We start from the raw sequence: 16,807 nt of genomic DNA, 5'->3' as shown, positions 1-16,807 counted from the left end.
GAGACTCAGACAGGTTTTGGAGTTAATTGGGAATTCAAGAAGTCCTATTACAGATCAGCCTAGCGTATTTACAAGAGCATTTTCTGCCTGGCGGCCCTGATGCTAGATGTTTTCCTGCTGCTTTGGAAGATTGAAGGGAAAGCTCCCAGCAGTTTCTTCCATTTATTCTGCGCCTGAATCTACTCCAGATAAGTTTGCTAGTTTCTGCTTAATTGCTGAAATTGCACTTAAGGGTGTTTCTGCTTATTCCATTTGGATTTCTTGTATGTGAGAATCTGTCTCTGCTTTTTTGAGCAGGGCAGTTCCTCCAGCAAGAAATGGAGCTTGCTCCCTGTTCATATTTGGATTATTTGCACTTTAGAATATTATTTGTTCTGTGATTTTGTTTCTTCCCATTATATCTGCAGTTCTGTTTAAAGTGCCTGGCACAAGAGTACCTGATATAGTGGGGGAGAGACAGTGTGGTCTCAGATCTTTTTTCTATCAGGAGTATGGTATTTTTTTTGCAGGGTTTTTTTGCTGGCCGCAATCAGTTATCTTTCCTGTCCTGTTGTATCTAGTAAGTCGGGCCTCACCTTTGCTAATCTACATTTTCTGTGTATTGTGTTTTTTACATCACCGTCGTTTACATGTTGGGGGGCTTGCTATTTCTTTGGCAACTGCTCCGAGGCAAGTTAAGATTCCTCATTTCTATCTTTGAGGTGTAGCAAGTTTCTCCGGCAGTGACGAGGTGTCTAGGTGTGTTAGGAACATCCCACTGCTACTTCTAGAGTTGTCCGATAGATAGGGAATTGCGGTCATCTTAAATTTCCAACTACTCTAGTGGTTTTGTTTTTTTCCTGATTAATGGGATTTTTTGTGATCATCCACGGTTACCAGTTCATAACAGCGGACTGTACAATAAAGATCACGTAGACTTAGAAATCAAGAAATTGTCAGACAAGTTTATTGAAACGTTTGTGTGACAAGTACAAGTATATATTAGATTAAATTATTGGACACATTATACAGTTCTTGTCCCTGCCGTAAATCACAGTTCCCAACCACTATGTACCTACACGAACTGAATAGCAGGTGTAAGAATATTTGTTCCTTCATCTGCCGAACTACAACTCAAAAGCATTTTTTTTCATTCTTCAATAATTTACCCATGACCATTATTTTACAGTTATAAATTATTAATAGAAGCTTGGTCAATAAATTGCTGAGTCCCTTTGTAAATATTGCATGGATTCTTAGTTCTATTCTGTACAATACTCCAGAGCTGCACTCACTATTCTACTGGTTTTCAGAGATTACATTAAGATATAACCCAGGATAAGTAAATCCTTTGTTAAAAGGGAACCTGTCATCAAAAATTTAGCTTGAAACCTAAAAGTTTTCCCCTCTGCAGCTCCTGGGCTGCATTCTAGCAAGGTTCCTGTACTTTTTGTCTCCTTTTAAACCAAATTAAATACTTTATAAACTTTCACCTTTTGCCATGTTAATTTTGTAAATCGTCCATGGGGGCGGGATCTCTGCTGACCGTTGCTGTTCCCCCAGCAGATTTACGCCGCCCCCAATGCTGAATTTCATATCTCAGGACGCCGCCTCTGGGCGCCCGTGGTCTTGCGCATGCACTGTGCGACTGTAGCGGGACTGTGCACGTGTGACCGCTGGTGAAGTTTTGCACAGGCACGAGGTTATGGGCGGCGCTGTGCGTGTCATCAGCAAGTGCCTGCCCATAACCTCGTGACCGCACTTTCCCCTCTTCCTCCAGCGTTCTGCGCAAGCGCTTGCGGGCTAGATGACCCGACGTCACCTCTTTCCCATCTTTCCCTGCTGCAGGGTATGATGGGAAGAAGGTGACGTCGGGTCCTTTGGCCGGCGAGCACTTGCGCAGAACGCTGGAGGCAGTGGGGAAAAGCGCGTCCACGAGATTATGGGCAGGCACTTGCGATGCAATCACAGCGCCGCCCATAATCTCGTGCTTGTGACACACGTCACCAGCGATCCTGGCGTGGGCGGCACCTCGGGCGCAGTGGGCGGCGTCCTGATGGATGAAATGGAGCGTGGGGGGGGGGGCGGCGTCAATGTGCTGGAAGAACAGCAACGGTCAGCAGAGAGCCCGCCCCCATGGACGATTTACAAAATAGCAAAAAGGTACAAGTTTATAAAGTATTTAATTTGGTTTAAAAGGGGCCACAAAAAGTACAGGAATGCTAGAATGCAGCCCACGAGCTGCAGAGGGGGAAACTTTTAGGTATCAAGCTAAATTTCTGATGACAGGTTCCCTTTAACCTCCAGAGCTGCACTCACTGTTCTACATGCCTCAGAGCTGAAATCTAAAAATCACTCTGCTTTCACGGTTTGTTCTGCTGACTGGCACCACACCGTGGCCTCATGTAAAAGAAATGAGCTCTCAGCTCTACTAAGCAGTAAGAAGTGTGTCTGATGATTGCTGATTGTTTCTAATTACAACCAGAACTGTAAATGCAGCTTCAGGCTATGAAAGTGGAAAACAAAGCGATGTATTATGCAACTTTTAATGCAGATCTCACTGTACAGTTTATATATTCATTCTCTTAAAACATAACTTTTAATATCATAAATAGAATTATTAGAATGGAGTCTAGAAAAAAAGTTTTTTCTTCTGTCGCTAAAATGGTTTTTAATATAACAAAAAGGTTAAAGTTTCCCTAAATCTTTTTTTAACAAGGCATTTTTTTTTTAGATATAGGCGTTTAACAACTGCGGCTCTGCAGCCACGTGGAGTATTTAGAGGGACTGCACACTATTCTTGCGAGCGATCATTGCCTGATGTTCCTCACATCCTTTATGCCTGATGTAAAATGAGCATAGCCCTTTAAGTATACAGGTATTAATGCCTGCCACTTGTAAGGGAAATTGTTCTCACTGGTTATATTCTATTTTACTACCAGCCTAATTTAAGACCTTCACCCAAGCATTTGCCCACACGACAATCACTGGGTATAGCGCCTCTGTAAAGGTGGCATTGTAAGTATATAAATGTCTCATCATGGAGTCACCCAGCTCATAAAAAGAAAGCAGCCCAGCCGTATAATCCAGATGTATCCTCACTTTGTAGCACGAAGGTCGACACGCTAATGGAATTTCTTTCTCGTCATGTTTTACAGAATAGTGTTTATTGAAGCTGCGCAGACCCCACGACTTATTATTATTGCCAATGAGAGAATACTTTCCTTTTCTGCTTATGCTGGCATAGGCCATCCCCACTCTCCATCCTCCCTCCTTACTGACTTCTACGTTCCAGTAAAGTCTTGTTTTAGAAAATCCACTTGTGCCTAAAACTCTACGAATGGCAAATCTCTGGGGGTTTTTCAGACGACCCTGATTTACGTTTGACCAGGTGGCGGTTGTCCGGTCATCCGAGATGTGCACGTCGTTAGCAGCAGTGTTGACATCCAACGTTATGCCAGATGCCTCCTGAACGTAATAACCTTTCTGTAGGTCTGACATTATGGTCACGATATCAGAGTTCACGGTGCCGATGAGCTCTTCAGACAGATCTTCAGACAAACTAGCTTCCATCTCGTTTAGGTTTTGATCGCTAACCCCAATCAAATCAGCATTGTGTGCCTGTAGGTAAAGTAGAGGATCTAGCATCTGTTCAAGCTCCTGTATAGTGGCTAGTTTCTTGGACAGACTGTCCTTTTTAATATCTAGTTGTTTGATCAGATTGATGACCGGCATTGACACCTGCTCTTGTTTCTTACCGATCTCGTTCAGGACACTGCTCTCCACACAATCCTGCTTCATCCTTAGGTCTTTAAACTGGAGACTGACTTTGTCCACAATACTTGCTGCCTTTTCCGTTATGCACTTAAGATGGGCCTGGAGATACTGGATTCGCTTTTCAATCTCCTCCTTTTCTCGGATGGCATGTCCTTGAATAGTCTTCAAATTTTCTTTTTGCTGCCTATAGGCCACATACAGTAAGTGAATTTGATGTCCATGGTGCTTCTCCGCCAGCATGCAAGAAGCACATAAACACTCGGCATCCTCAGTACAGTAATATAAGAAGGTCTGGTTATGGCAAGAACATGTTCTCTTACTGAAGGAGATTGTTGGTTCGATTAAAACATGCTCTGGGGACGTGCTGTGTACGGCGACGTGATTGTCACATAGGGAAACTTCACATAAAAGACATCTTTTAGAAGCCACCATCGATGTTTCAATACAGTACATGCAAAGTATCTCACTCCCTTCCCGAGAGCGGAGATGAGCCGCTATGTTATTCAGCGTAATGTTCCTCTGCAACACGGGACGTTGCCCAAAGTTTGCTCTGCATTGAGGACACCTGTAATCAGCATTGAGCACATTAGCGATACACTCCCGGCAGAAGTTGTGTCCACAAATTAATGTTACAGGATCGGTGTACAGGTTCAGGCAGATGCAACAAATCATTTCGTTTCTCACATTGGTAGAAGCCATTGTTGTATGGTGATGGGAGGGCGCAGACTGAAAGCTTCCGTGGAGGAGGGTGCTCTATGGTTTTTTTGTCCGTGACTCTAGAAGTAGAATAAACAAAATTGTTCTATTATCAGATACTAAGACAGGTAAAAACACTGAAAAACAAGCAAGCTGGTTATCACAGTAGTGGTCTCCAATCTGCAGTTACTCAGCTGTTGCAGTACTATTACCAGCATACTCTGGAGCCCAATAGACTGGTTGTTCCACTGTTGCAGCAGGTTGAAGAACAATTGTGGCGCCCCTGAGGCTTCCGTCGCCACAGGTCATTGCACCCCATCTGCGGTGTGATGCCCCATTCTGGGAGAGGAAGAGAGTGAACTCCGGTCCCCTGGTAAATTCACACTACACCCATTGCTAGGGACACACAGGACCAGGGAAAGTGGCAGGCAACCCTCCCATGCTGCATGCTGAGAGGGGCTGTAAGACCCATCCCTGCTCCCATAGGGTGGTAGCTTAGCAACTGGGGAGGTGGGAGGAGCCACCAGAGAGCAGATAGAGAAGGGAAGGTCAAGTTTAGTTAGTTCGCTCAGGGAGTGGGAGAGTGAGGAGTGAGCATGTAGGACGAGAAGAGAAGAAGGAGTCGCAGGGCCACGGGTAGTCCTGTAAGGTGCCACGAGCAGTCCTTGTTGGGTACCGCTGCCGAGGGCCCAGAGGCGCTACGGGTAGCTGCAGGCTGCGGTGGCCCGTTCCACAGTGACATCGGTGGAGTGATTAGCTGCGACAGGGGACGGTCCCTAGAAACTGAAGGAGTGGAAAGACAGTCTCCAGACAGTAAAAACCGAGGCCCAGGGAATTGCAAGCTCCCAGGGCCAGAACCCAGAGCAGATCTCCAAAAAAGGGGTAATCAGCCGACAGGTGACCCCCCAGCCTGGAGGCTGTAATGGAGGCCAAGCCAAGTCCATCTACCTAAGGCAAGGCTAGTGAAGTCAGCAGAAAAAGGGACACTAAAGAGAGGGAACCGGATTTCACGCTCGGAATCACCCAGAAGGCGGAGGTCCCTGACAGTGGTCCCAGCAGTCTGAGGGTCCTTGCAAGTGTGACAGAAACAGTGAGTAAAAGAACTGGAACTGCACCTTGGACTCGTCTCTGTTATTCCACCTACATAGACACTTACAAGCACCAACTGTGCCCCGGGCATTGCTCCACCTGTGGGAGCAGTACCAACACTGCTGCCATAACATCATCCCGGTGGCCTCACACAACAGCGGCGGCTTAATAGCCGCATACCACAGGTGGCGTCACGAACACACTTTAACAACCAAGCCACACATTCAACTGACACCCACCAGGGCCACGGAGCCGGGCCCAGCCACCACTGACTACCACCGGACTAGCCCGGCACCGGGTGTCCCATAGCCCTGGGGTGGGCGAGTCACAATCACAACTGATTATTCTGCTAACCCAGTGGTTCCCAAATTCCAATCCTGATGGTTCCCCCAACAGGTCATTTTCAGGATTTTCTTAGTATTGGACAGGTGATTCCTTGAATTATTCCATCACCTCTGTAATCCTAAGGCTGTGTGTCCACGGTAGAATGTACCTGCGGATTTTTCTGCATGAAAATCCGCGACTTTCGCGGCAAATCCGCACCTGCGGATTTGCCGCGGATTTTTTTTTTTTTTTCCCCCATTCTATACCCAAATCCGCACCAAAATCCGCAACAAACAATTGACATGCTGCAGATTTTTCCGCATCAAAATCCGCGGCAAATCCGCAGCAGAAAAATCCGCAGCATGGACACAGCATTTCCAAAATGCCATTGAAATGGCTTGGAAGTGCCGCTGCTGCAGATTTTCGGGAAATCCGCGGCAAATCCGCGGCAAAATCCGCGGCAAATCCGCAGCGTGGGCACATAGCCTAAGGAGAGCCAGAAAACAACCTGTTCGGTACCATGAGGATTGGAGTTTGGGAAACTGCTAAACCATAACGCTCATTATGGCATCAGACCTGGTGATTAAGTCTAACCCTTGTAGCAGGGTATTTGTCCTTTTCATCCGCTTCCAGTATGGTATATGGCAGTCAGGCATCTGTTCTATATTGACTGTGTATCCTGCTCCCTCCTTTCTGCATTTATCCTTGGCTGGTATTTTTTCCATACACTTTTCTACTTGGTACTTCTTTTTTGGACAGGATTATTTCTTTATGAATTGTGTTATCACTACCCTCTTATTTATTTGGGCATTCTTATCTTTGTTTATGTGGGCAAGTGAACTATGATCCTTATAATTTCTGTCCATAAAGGAAGTTACATCGGAAATGATAATATGCACTGGTTTGTGAATTTTTGCTGTATTGATGGGAGAGTGCAATATTAATTTATTTATTGTCATTCTGAGGTTATTTAAACCACTGTTGTTCATGTTTCCTGGGGCTATGCATTAACTTTCTCTGGGATAGTGCAATACATTATGGGAGATTTTCTTGCGTGGAGCATGTCATTTATTTCCCCTTTTTTTTGATGCACATTTATAAGTGAATATCAGTGGTTCATCTGTGTTACACACATACGTAAAGTGAAGCAGTGATTGGATTGGTTGTTTTTTGGCAGACATCCCCTGTATTGTTCTATATATTCATATAATGTTTCTTTTAAAAAATTTTTTTTAAAAATAATGTTCTCAATAAAATTATTTGATTTTATTCTTGCTATTTACTCTGGTTATTTCATTGGTTTTTCTGGATTCTAGAGTTAGCACTACTGTGATTGGGCCAATAATTTGGTGTTCTTAACCCTTGTAGCAGTAGCATAGCTAGCGGGGGGGGGGGAAGCCCCCTTTCGGAGCTACAATACAGCTAACTATATCAGTGACACTGCACCTTTAAATGTATCGGCTTGGCCGAGTCACGAGGTTTGGGTCCTATCCAGGGCTGTATTTTGCCTTCGTGCTGCCCTAGGCACTTTAAGTGGTCGCGCCCCTTAGTGACAACGTAACACTGAGTTTTCGCACACGACATCTGTTTAAGGCAGATCTACTCTGTAAAACACTTGAAAAAGTATCAATGAGAAACGAAGGGCACTAACCCCCCCCCAATGGGGATCACCACAGGCACATCAAAACATAGCATGAGTATAAAATATTCCCACCACACCATCCCCACTTATATACTGTGACTGTCACACTGCCCCTAATAAACTACACACTGCCCTCACTTATAAATTATACCCACCACACCTTCCTCAAATATGAAATATGATCTGTACATTGACCTCACATCATGCTGCCCCCTCCTCACAATGTCCCATGCATGCTGCCCCCTCCTCACAATGTCCCATGCATGCTGCCCCCTCCTCACAATGTCCCATGCATGCTGCCCCCTCCTCACAATGTCCCATGCATGCTGCCCCCTCCTCACAATTTCTCCAAGCATGCTGCCCCTCTCCATAAGCTCCTAATGCTGCCTTCCTCTTTTCCATAATGACACCTCCATGCTGCCCCATTCATCATACTAAGACCATCACACTAACGCTTATGCTGACCCCCTCCCAAACACACACACACACAACTCTTGATATTGACTCCTACATTGCTCCACTCCATACTGAGCCCACACATGCTGCCCTTTCTCCATAATGAGCTCCCAATGCTGCCCCCCTCTCATTCTGAGTCCTTACACTCCTCCAATCGATTTTGTCATTGCACTATCCCTAAACCCTTGTCCTCTGTCTCTAGCATTGGCCCCTCTCTCCCATTCCCCCAGCAGCAGCCTCTTTCCCCCGCCTTCAGCAGCAGCCTCTTTCCCCCGCCTTCAGCAGCAGCCTCTCTTCCCCAGCCCCCCCAGCATCAACCTCTCTCCCCCCAGCATCAGCCTCTCTCCCCCCAGCTTCCCCCAGCATCAGCCTCCCCCCCTCCCAGCATCAGCCTCTCTCCTCCCAGCCTCCCCCCAGCATCAGCCTCCCCCAACATCAGCCTCTTTCCTCCCAGCCTCCCCCAACATCAGCCTCTTTCCTCCCAGCCTCCCCCAGCATCAGCCTCTCTCCCCCCAGCATCAGCCTCTCTCCCCCAGCATCAGCCTCTTTCCTCCCAGCCTCCCCCAGCATCAGCCTCTCTCCCCCAGCATCAGCCTCTCTGCCCCCAGCCTGCCCCCAGCATCAGCCTCCCAGCCTCCCCCAGCATCAGCCTCTCTGCCCCCAGCCTGCCCCCAGCATCAGCCTCTCTGCCCCCAGCATCAGCCTCTCTGCCCCCAGCATCAGCCTCTCTGCCCCCAGCATCAGCCTCTCTGCCCCCAGCATCAGCCTCTCTGCCCCCAGCATCAGCCTCTCTGCCCCCAGCATCAGCCTCTCTGCCCCCAGCATCAGCCTCTCTGCCCCCAGCATCAGCCTCCCCCCAGCATCAGCCTCCCCCCAGCATCAGCCTCCCCCCAGCATCAGCCTCCCCCCAGCATCAGCCTCCCCCAGCATCAGCCTCTTTCCTCCCAGCCTCCCCCAGCATCAGCCTCTTTCCTCCCAGCCTCCCCCAGCATCAGCCTCCCCCAGCATCAGCCTCTTTCCTCCCAGCCTCTCTCCCCCAGCTTCCACCAGCTGCCCCCAGCATCAGCCTCTCTGCCCCCAGCATCAGCCTCTCTGCCCCCAGCATCAGCCTCTCTGCCCCCAGCATCAGCCTCTCTGCCCCAAGCCTCCCCCAGCATCAGCCTCTCTCCTCCCAGCCTCCCCCAGCATCAGCCTCTCTCCCCCAGCTTCCACCAGCTGCCCCCAGCATCAGCCTCTCTGCCCCCAGCATCAGCCTCTCTGCCCCCAGCATCAGCCTCTCTGCCCCCAGCATCAGCCTCTCTCCTCCCAGCCTCACCCAGCATCAGCCTCTCTCCTCCCAGCCTCCCCCAGCATCAGCCTCCCTCCTCCCAGCCTCCCCCAGCATCAGCCTCCCTCCTCCCAGCCTCCCCCAGCATCAGCCTCCCTCCTCCCAGCCTCCCCCAGCATCAGCCTCCCTCCTCCCAGCCTCCCCCAGCATCAGCCTCTCTGCTCCAGGGCCCGCTGTCATCTTCCTGGCTCACGTGAGTATCCTCTTCTGACACCGGCTTCTATCGCGGCGTCCTCTGCGGCGTCCTGCTGTGAGCTCTGCATGTGAAATCCACACAATATTGGACGCAGCACAGAGGAAGGAGCTGATTGGCGCGCCTGCGACCCCGGAAGTGCAGGCGCAGGAACTGCCGGCGCCTATCAGCTCTCTGTGCCCGGCCGCCGCAGTTTGTCTGCATTCGCGTCTTAATTGATGCGGATACAAATAAATGGAGGTGCGCCTCTCCCCCCTCCCCCCTCGGAAAATGCAGCGGATTTAATGGATATGTAAAAAAAAAAAAAAAAAAAAAAAGTTGTTTTTTTTACTGCTAGAAGGTGCCGCCCCAGGCACGGGACCACGGGTGCCTAATGGTAAATACGGCCCTGGTCCCATCATACAGCAGCACACTGTGTGCAGAGGATTCCCTGCTGCCCTTCCAGGACCTGTGCCGGCTCCGCCTCCCTCTTCCTCTGCTGCACACCGAGCTCTGGGCTGATGTTAAGACGCAGGGAAGATCTATGATTGTGTGCAGTGAGGAAGGGACGCAAGTTACCGTGGTGACAGGTGGCAGAGAGTTCATTATTGTGCAGTGTTTGGGCCCGATAGGGGATGTGTGTGTGTGTGTGTGTGTGTGTGTGGCTATTGCATTGTGCAGTGTGGGAGCCTGCTAGCGTGTATGTAATGAGGTGATGTGTGTGTGGGAGGGGGTTATCTATATATATATAATTGCCTTATTCTGTCTGTCTGTCTCTGTCTGTCTATCTGTCTGTCTGTCATGCTCCGAAATTGTGTCCTTATGGTGACACAAAGCTGATTGGCCGCTGGGCTCGCCATGGCCCCGCCCCCCCACACGGATTGGCCTCTCGCCCCGGCTCTCTGCAGGCCCCGCCCCCCTCACGCAATGCACGCTCGCTCTGGCCCAACTGACACGGAGCCGCGACTCCCAGGTGAGTACACACACACACATCAGATCACACTCACTCTCACACTCACCTCACACATCACAACATCCTGGGATATCGCTTGCTTCTACACCGGCTCCGTCAGGATCCCAGCAGCGCCATACATAACCTTGCGATGCTGGGATCTTGACGGAGGCCGTGAAAGCTGGTAACCATTATACACATCGGGTAACTAAGGTCCCTTAGTTACCCGATGTGTATCATAGTTACCAGTGTACACCGGCTCACACTCACTCTCACACACACCTCACACACACATCACATCGCATCCACACATCAAGGTCCTGCAGCGGCGGAAAATACAGACACATAACAGCACACACACACACATACACACACAAATCAGATCACACTCACTCTCACACACACATCACACATCACATCGCATCCACATACTCACAACATCCTGGGATATCGCTTGCTTCTCGGCGGCGGTACTGTGCTGTTGTGATCTTCCAGGACCTGCGGGAGGATCACATGGCCAGAAGCATGTGATACCTCCGGATGTTGTGAGTATAAGCGCGTATGTGCGATATCGTCAGTGTCTGTGTGTGTGAGTGTATGCGATCGGGTGTGTGTGAGTGGATGCGATCGGGTGTGTGTGAGTGGATGCGATCGGGTGTGTGAGAGTGGATGCGATCGGGTGTGTGAGAGTGGATGCGATCGGGTGTGTGAGAGTGGATGCGATCGGGTGTGTGAGAGTGGATGCGATCGGGTGTGTGAGAGTGGATGCGATCGGGTGTGTGTGAGTGGATGCGATCGGGTGTGTGTGAGTGGATGCGATCGGGTGTGTGTGAGTGGATGCGATCGGGTGTGTGTGAGTGGATGCGATCGGGTGTGTGTGAGTGGATGCGATCGGGTGTGTGTGAGTGGATGCGATCGGGTGTGTGTGAGTGGATGCGATCGGGTGTGTGAGTGTCGGCAGAGGAGCACGGCGTGCTGGAGGAGGCTGGGAGCAGAGAGGCTGATCATGGGGAAGGCTGGGAGGAGAGAGGCTGATGCTGGTGGAGGCTGATGCTGAGGGAGGCTGGGAGGAGGGAGGCTGGGAGAGGTAGGCTGAGAGAAGAGAGGCTGATGCACACACACACACACACACACACACACACACACACACACACGCACTGCACAACACACCACACACACACTGGGAACCACAAACAACTGCCCTACACAGACACCCACACACACAGACAACGCTGCACACACACACACACACACACAACACCCAACACCCAAACACCGTGGCACACACAAATATACGCACATACCACACAACACACACATTGCACAAAACATACCTCCCCCCAAAACACACCACACACACACACAAACCGCGCAACACACACACACACACACAACGCTACAGACACACAGCGCTCCACAAACAACGCAACACACGCAACACACATACAACACCGCTCTCACCCCCCGCCACACCCAGACAACACCCAGAACATGTACAGCGCCTACACAGACACTTTGTAACTACACACAACAACATCTCATATAATATATATATATATATATATCAAAAATCATACATGAACTACACAATACGTAAATTCTAGAATACCCGATGCGTAGAATCGGGCCACCTTCTAGTATATTATAAGGGCCTGATAACATGAGCTGTGAGCTCATCATACCGTGTATAGGGAGCTGTGAGCTCATCATACTGTGTATAGGGAGCTGTGAGCTCATCATACAGTGTATAGGGAGCTGTGGGCTCATCATACAGTGTATAGGGAGCTGTGGGCTCATCATACAGTGTATAGGGAGCTGTGGGCTCATCATACTGTGTATAGGGAGCTGTGGGCTCATCATACTGTGTATAGGGAGTTGTGGACCCATCATACTGTGTATAGGGAGCTGTGGACCCATCATCCTGTGTATAGGGAGCTGTGGGCTCATCATACTGTGTATAGGGAGTTGTGGACCCATCATACTGTGTATAGGAGATCTATGGGCCCATTATACAGTGTATAGGGAAGTTGTGGGTCCATTATAACTTTATAGGGAGCTGTATAGAGAACTGTGGGGACATCACACTTTGTATAGATAGCTATGGGGACCATCATGTGTACCTGGGAGAGTGACTCAGGAGACATTTTTCAATGTTAAGTAGTGGACACTTAAGAAGCATTATTGTTATAGGGGTACTCAGGGTATTGTGACCATCACAGGCACACTGGGGGCATTATTACATTATAGGGGCAAAATGTGGACACTTTTCTAGGGCACTTTCCAAGGGCAATAATAATTTTGAGGGGGCAATTTCACCATCTAGAGGGCACAAATGAGGCATTATTACTATGTGGAGGTACAGTGGTGGCATTACTATGTGTGGCAGTAAGAGGAGCATGGTTTTTGTGCCACACAGCAGGTGCAGTAATAGGGGCACATGGCAGCAGTGGCTCAGTATTGGGGTATCAGGAGGATGAGGGGTTTGTGCGGGTCGGGAATAGATGGGGGTCGGGGCTGGAAATGTGAGAAGTCAGATGAGTGTTGTAATTTCTGCAGATGAGCCCTGGCTGGAGAAGTCGTCATGTCTGGGCCAGAAAGAAAAGACGAGAAAAAGTGAATGACTCCATCAAAAAGATCAGCTTTAAGTCACCACCTATAACTGTACTATAATCTCTCACATGTACTGCAGGACTGATATCTACCACTATATGGTCACCATATGGCGGTAATATCAGTGTTGGCCTTTGTGTATATTTATTTTCAGTAACAGCTCGGTCATCTGCTGAGGTTTCTCTATACCCATTATTAAAGGTGTGATACTATAGTTGTTACCAGGTTAGGGGGCCCATTCAGATCTTTCGCCCCCGAGCTGAACCACTAGCTACGCCACTGCCTGGTAGTCCACATCCAATTTTTTTTTTTTTTACCACTTGTATCTGACATACCAGGAAACGATTTTGACTTTAAGGGAACTAAATCACCAGGATTTTCATATATAACCTAAATAGCCAGTGCTATAGTAGCACTATCAGGCTGATTCTGTATGTAGCGCCCCCTGAAGCCATCAGGGAGCTACAAGGTTCTGCATTCCCACCAGGATGTAGGGCCTACCCCTTGGGCCTGGAAGGCCAATGTCTCACACAAAAAAATCCAGGTAATCCCAGTTTTCCCCAACAATCCCCCATATAATAGTACAGGGCTAGGGTCGGACCCATGGATGGCCGCCTAGAGGTGGAGCCAGTCCAGTCCACTAGTTGACAGGGGAGGGGCGGACTGAGGACAGAGTCAGATAGTCTGAGTGTTGAGTAGTTAAAAAGTTGACAGGAGGAGACGCACTGACACGGGGTTGACCGTAACCTCGTACCCATGAGGGTAGTTGCTGGGGGAGTACTCTCGGAACTACGCACCGACGGGGTACAGGACCCTAGGACAGGCAGAAGCTGTTAACACCTGCACCGCGAGGGGACCATCAAGGACCTCGCTGACCCTATAAATCCGTAACTCAGTAGCAAAGAGCCGGGGACAGGACCAGAGACTCCCACCCCACAGGGTTCACGCTACCGTCATACGGACAGAAGTAGAAAGAAATAACACCGGCCGGGGACCGGCCGTGGCCAGTTGCTTTAGGCCACGGGGACCCATTACCCAGAGACAGGTGCAGGGAAAGAAGGTACCAGATTACTACACTGGCACAAAGGGGACCTGAAGGTGAAACCAGCCGGCCTCAGGTGACCAGTTACCACCAGCAAAAGTGAGTAAAGACCAGTTGCACTGAACCTTTGTGTGGACTACCTTCTTCCGGCACCCATCATTACACCTACCCTCTGGGGCCCGGCCCTGCATGTGGTGGGCCTACCATCCAGGCTGCCATGAACACCAGCCCCAGTAGTGGACATTGTGCAGCGGCGGCTCCATCCACATAGCCGCAACACCGCAAGTGGTGTCACGTGTGAACACTATTCTATTCCCCTGTAAATATATCCCCTTTACAAAAAGGGCCCAGGGCACGGGACCGGGCAACGGCCACCAGAGTGACATTGTCAAGATATACACTGCCCGGAACGGAGTACCCCATATCCCTGGGTGCGACATATACATACCTTTAGTGGTCAGATCGGATGTTTAGGTTATGAAATCCAAGAAAGTAAAGTTTATAAAATCATCAGCTTCTTGAGTGACAGCAGCTGAGGATCAGATAATATCAGGGAGGGAGGGGGGGGGGTATGCATAGTTATCCCCCCTCTTCCTGTTAGAATCAGCATAAGTATTATACAATTGATTTACTTTGACTTGCAGGAAATGTGGTGAGGTCATGCCCATGTGACCAGAAGGGGCGGAGCTTCAACCAACAGAAAATGTTGCTTCCTGGTATCAGCTTTGTTATATACAAAAATCTTTGTGATTGGTTCCCTTTATAGGGGGTTGTCTCTTTAAAAGGGGTTGTTTGCCCTCAGTTAAAATAAAAACCCCTCCCGTGCCAGCGCTGTTCCAGTGGTGTCGGCACTTGCTCTCCCAGGGCTCATGTGAGGTGGTGTCACGCGAATCCTGTGCCCACTCAGAGCTGGCTTCACTGTCCCCGCCTTCTGGAACATCCTATTCATGTTTGATACGTCCGGAGTGTCACATAGTTTGTGCTCCCAATCCTGGAACGCCAACGCTCTTCCCTGCTCACCTCCGCAGCCTTTGTCCAGTCCCGTGGTCCCCCTGTCCCCCAGTCAGACCGCCCGCCCGCCCGCCATGTGTCAGAGATGCAGACGTTCCTCCTCCTCCACGCTTCCTGATCCCTCCCCTGGCTCCTGAAGCCCGCACAGTAGGGCTCTTGGGAGCGTGCTTGGGGTACAGCTGCGCCACTTTTTTTTTTTTTTTTTTAAAGGGCCAGCACGACCTAACTCAGAAGTGCTCCCCGACCACCGGTTTTACACAGTGTATATTATATCTATCTATATATAAAGTATCCTCCGCTATTGGGAAATGCCTATGCAATGTGTCCCTGTAGCTAGTCTGCACATCCTAGTAGTCAGGTTCCTGTGCTTTACCCCCTTCTCTGTACTGTCCCGTGACCTTTTGTTCCTGCTTGGCATGGTCTATGCACCCGTCTGTGTATATCCTGTGTCCTCCAAACCCTGCCTGCACTTTCCATACTCCAGTGGCCTCTGGAACCAGCCTGCACCAGTTTCTGCCTACTGTCTACTAGTCTACTCCAGCTCCCTGGTCTTAGTCTTGTGGAGCCAGCTGCCGTGGGATCAGGATCCGCTGGGGCTGCATCTGTTTAATTCCACCCTCCATGACGCAAGGGGGTTATAACATATTAAGCGTTTTTAATATAATTTTTTTGTTGCATAAAAGAGACATCAGGATATAGTCTTAATGGGATGACTGATCTGTTTGACAAGTGAAAGGTAATCTGGCAGCATTTATTTACTACATAACCTGAGAGCAGAGACCCCAATTCCGGCGATGTGTCACTTACTGGGCCTCATGTCGGTTTCAATAAAATCAGTGTTTTATGATGAGGATATTACTAGAGCGCTAGTTGGCTTGTGCCATGAAGTCATCCTACTGTCTAACTCCCACATCCAACACCAATTAGCGGCTTTCTAACTATGCACAGTACACAGAAAGCAGCCAATCAGCGTTACACACAGCCCAGCGTTCAGTAGGACTGTAGCAGAGAATAAAAAAAACCAAAAAAAAACAAACAACAATCTCCACAACAAACCACACACAAAACCAAAACACCTACTTTATCAAAACAACAGCATGTATACCGTAAACAACATCACTGGAATCCGGGTCTCTGTCTCTACATTATGCCGGTTTTAGATACATATTATATAAATTTTTATTTATGTATACACACACACACACACACACACACACACACACACACACACTCTCCTTTTTAATCTTTTGTGGCTGATTTGCTACCCTTAATTTAAATTTTGCGCCGCAGCCATCGCCATAATCATCCCTTTGGCCAGTGTGCGCAGTACTATGTTCATGTTGTAGTTCAATTCTTCAGTAAAATGAGGCCGCAGTCACCGCATGCGCATACTGCCAACTCCGGCGCCATTTTATTAAAGACATTGTCTGTGAAGATCATCTTTAACAAACTGATCTACGCAGAGACAGGGTCTTCAATAAAATGGTGCCGGAGATGGCGGTATGCACACGCGCTGACACGGCGCCATTTAAATTGTAGAATTTGACTGCAACATGAACAGAGCACTGAGCACGTGCCGACGAGAAACTGTTTGATCCTGGATTGGGACAGAAGGGCACTTTTAGCGTTATATAGTGAACAAAAAAAAAGTTCAGCAAGTAGGCAAAAAAGAAAAAAAAAATGTATTGAAAAATATTAAAAACATGAGAACATAGCAATAGCGAAATAAT

The 16,807-nt window shown here is 49.0% G+C and overlaps 1 protein-coding gene across 1 annotated transcript; it reads right to left on the bottom strand.

The window, feature by feature from the left end:
• Nucleotides 1–2,922: 2,922 nt before the first annotated feature.
• On the bottom strand, nucleotides 2,923–4,515 carry LOC142310396 (nuclear factor 7, brain-like). Its single transcript, XM_075347919.1, has one exon. The coding sequence runs from the start codon at nucleotides 4,453–4,455 to the stop codon at nucleotides 2,923–2,925; it is 1,533 nt and encodes a 510-aa protein (XP_075204034.1). The 5' UTR covers nucleotides 4,456–4,515.
• Nucleotides 4,516–16,807: the final 12,292 nt, after the last annotated feature.

This window comes from Anomaloglossus baeobatrachus, chromosome 5 (assembly GCF_048569485.1).
Source record: "Anomaloglossus baeobatrachus isolate aAnoBae1 chromosome 5, aAnoBae1.hap1, whole genome shotgun sequence".
Lineage (NCBI taxonomy): Eukaryota > Metazoa > Chordata > Amphibia > Anura > Aromobatidae > Anomaloglossus > Anomaloglossus baeobatrachus.
Note: the sequence above shows the minus strand (reverse complement) of the source record. Positions and strands in the feature narration are given on the sequence as shown.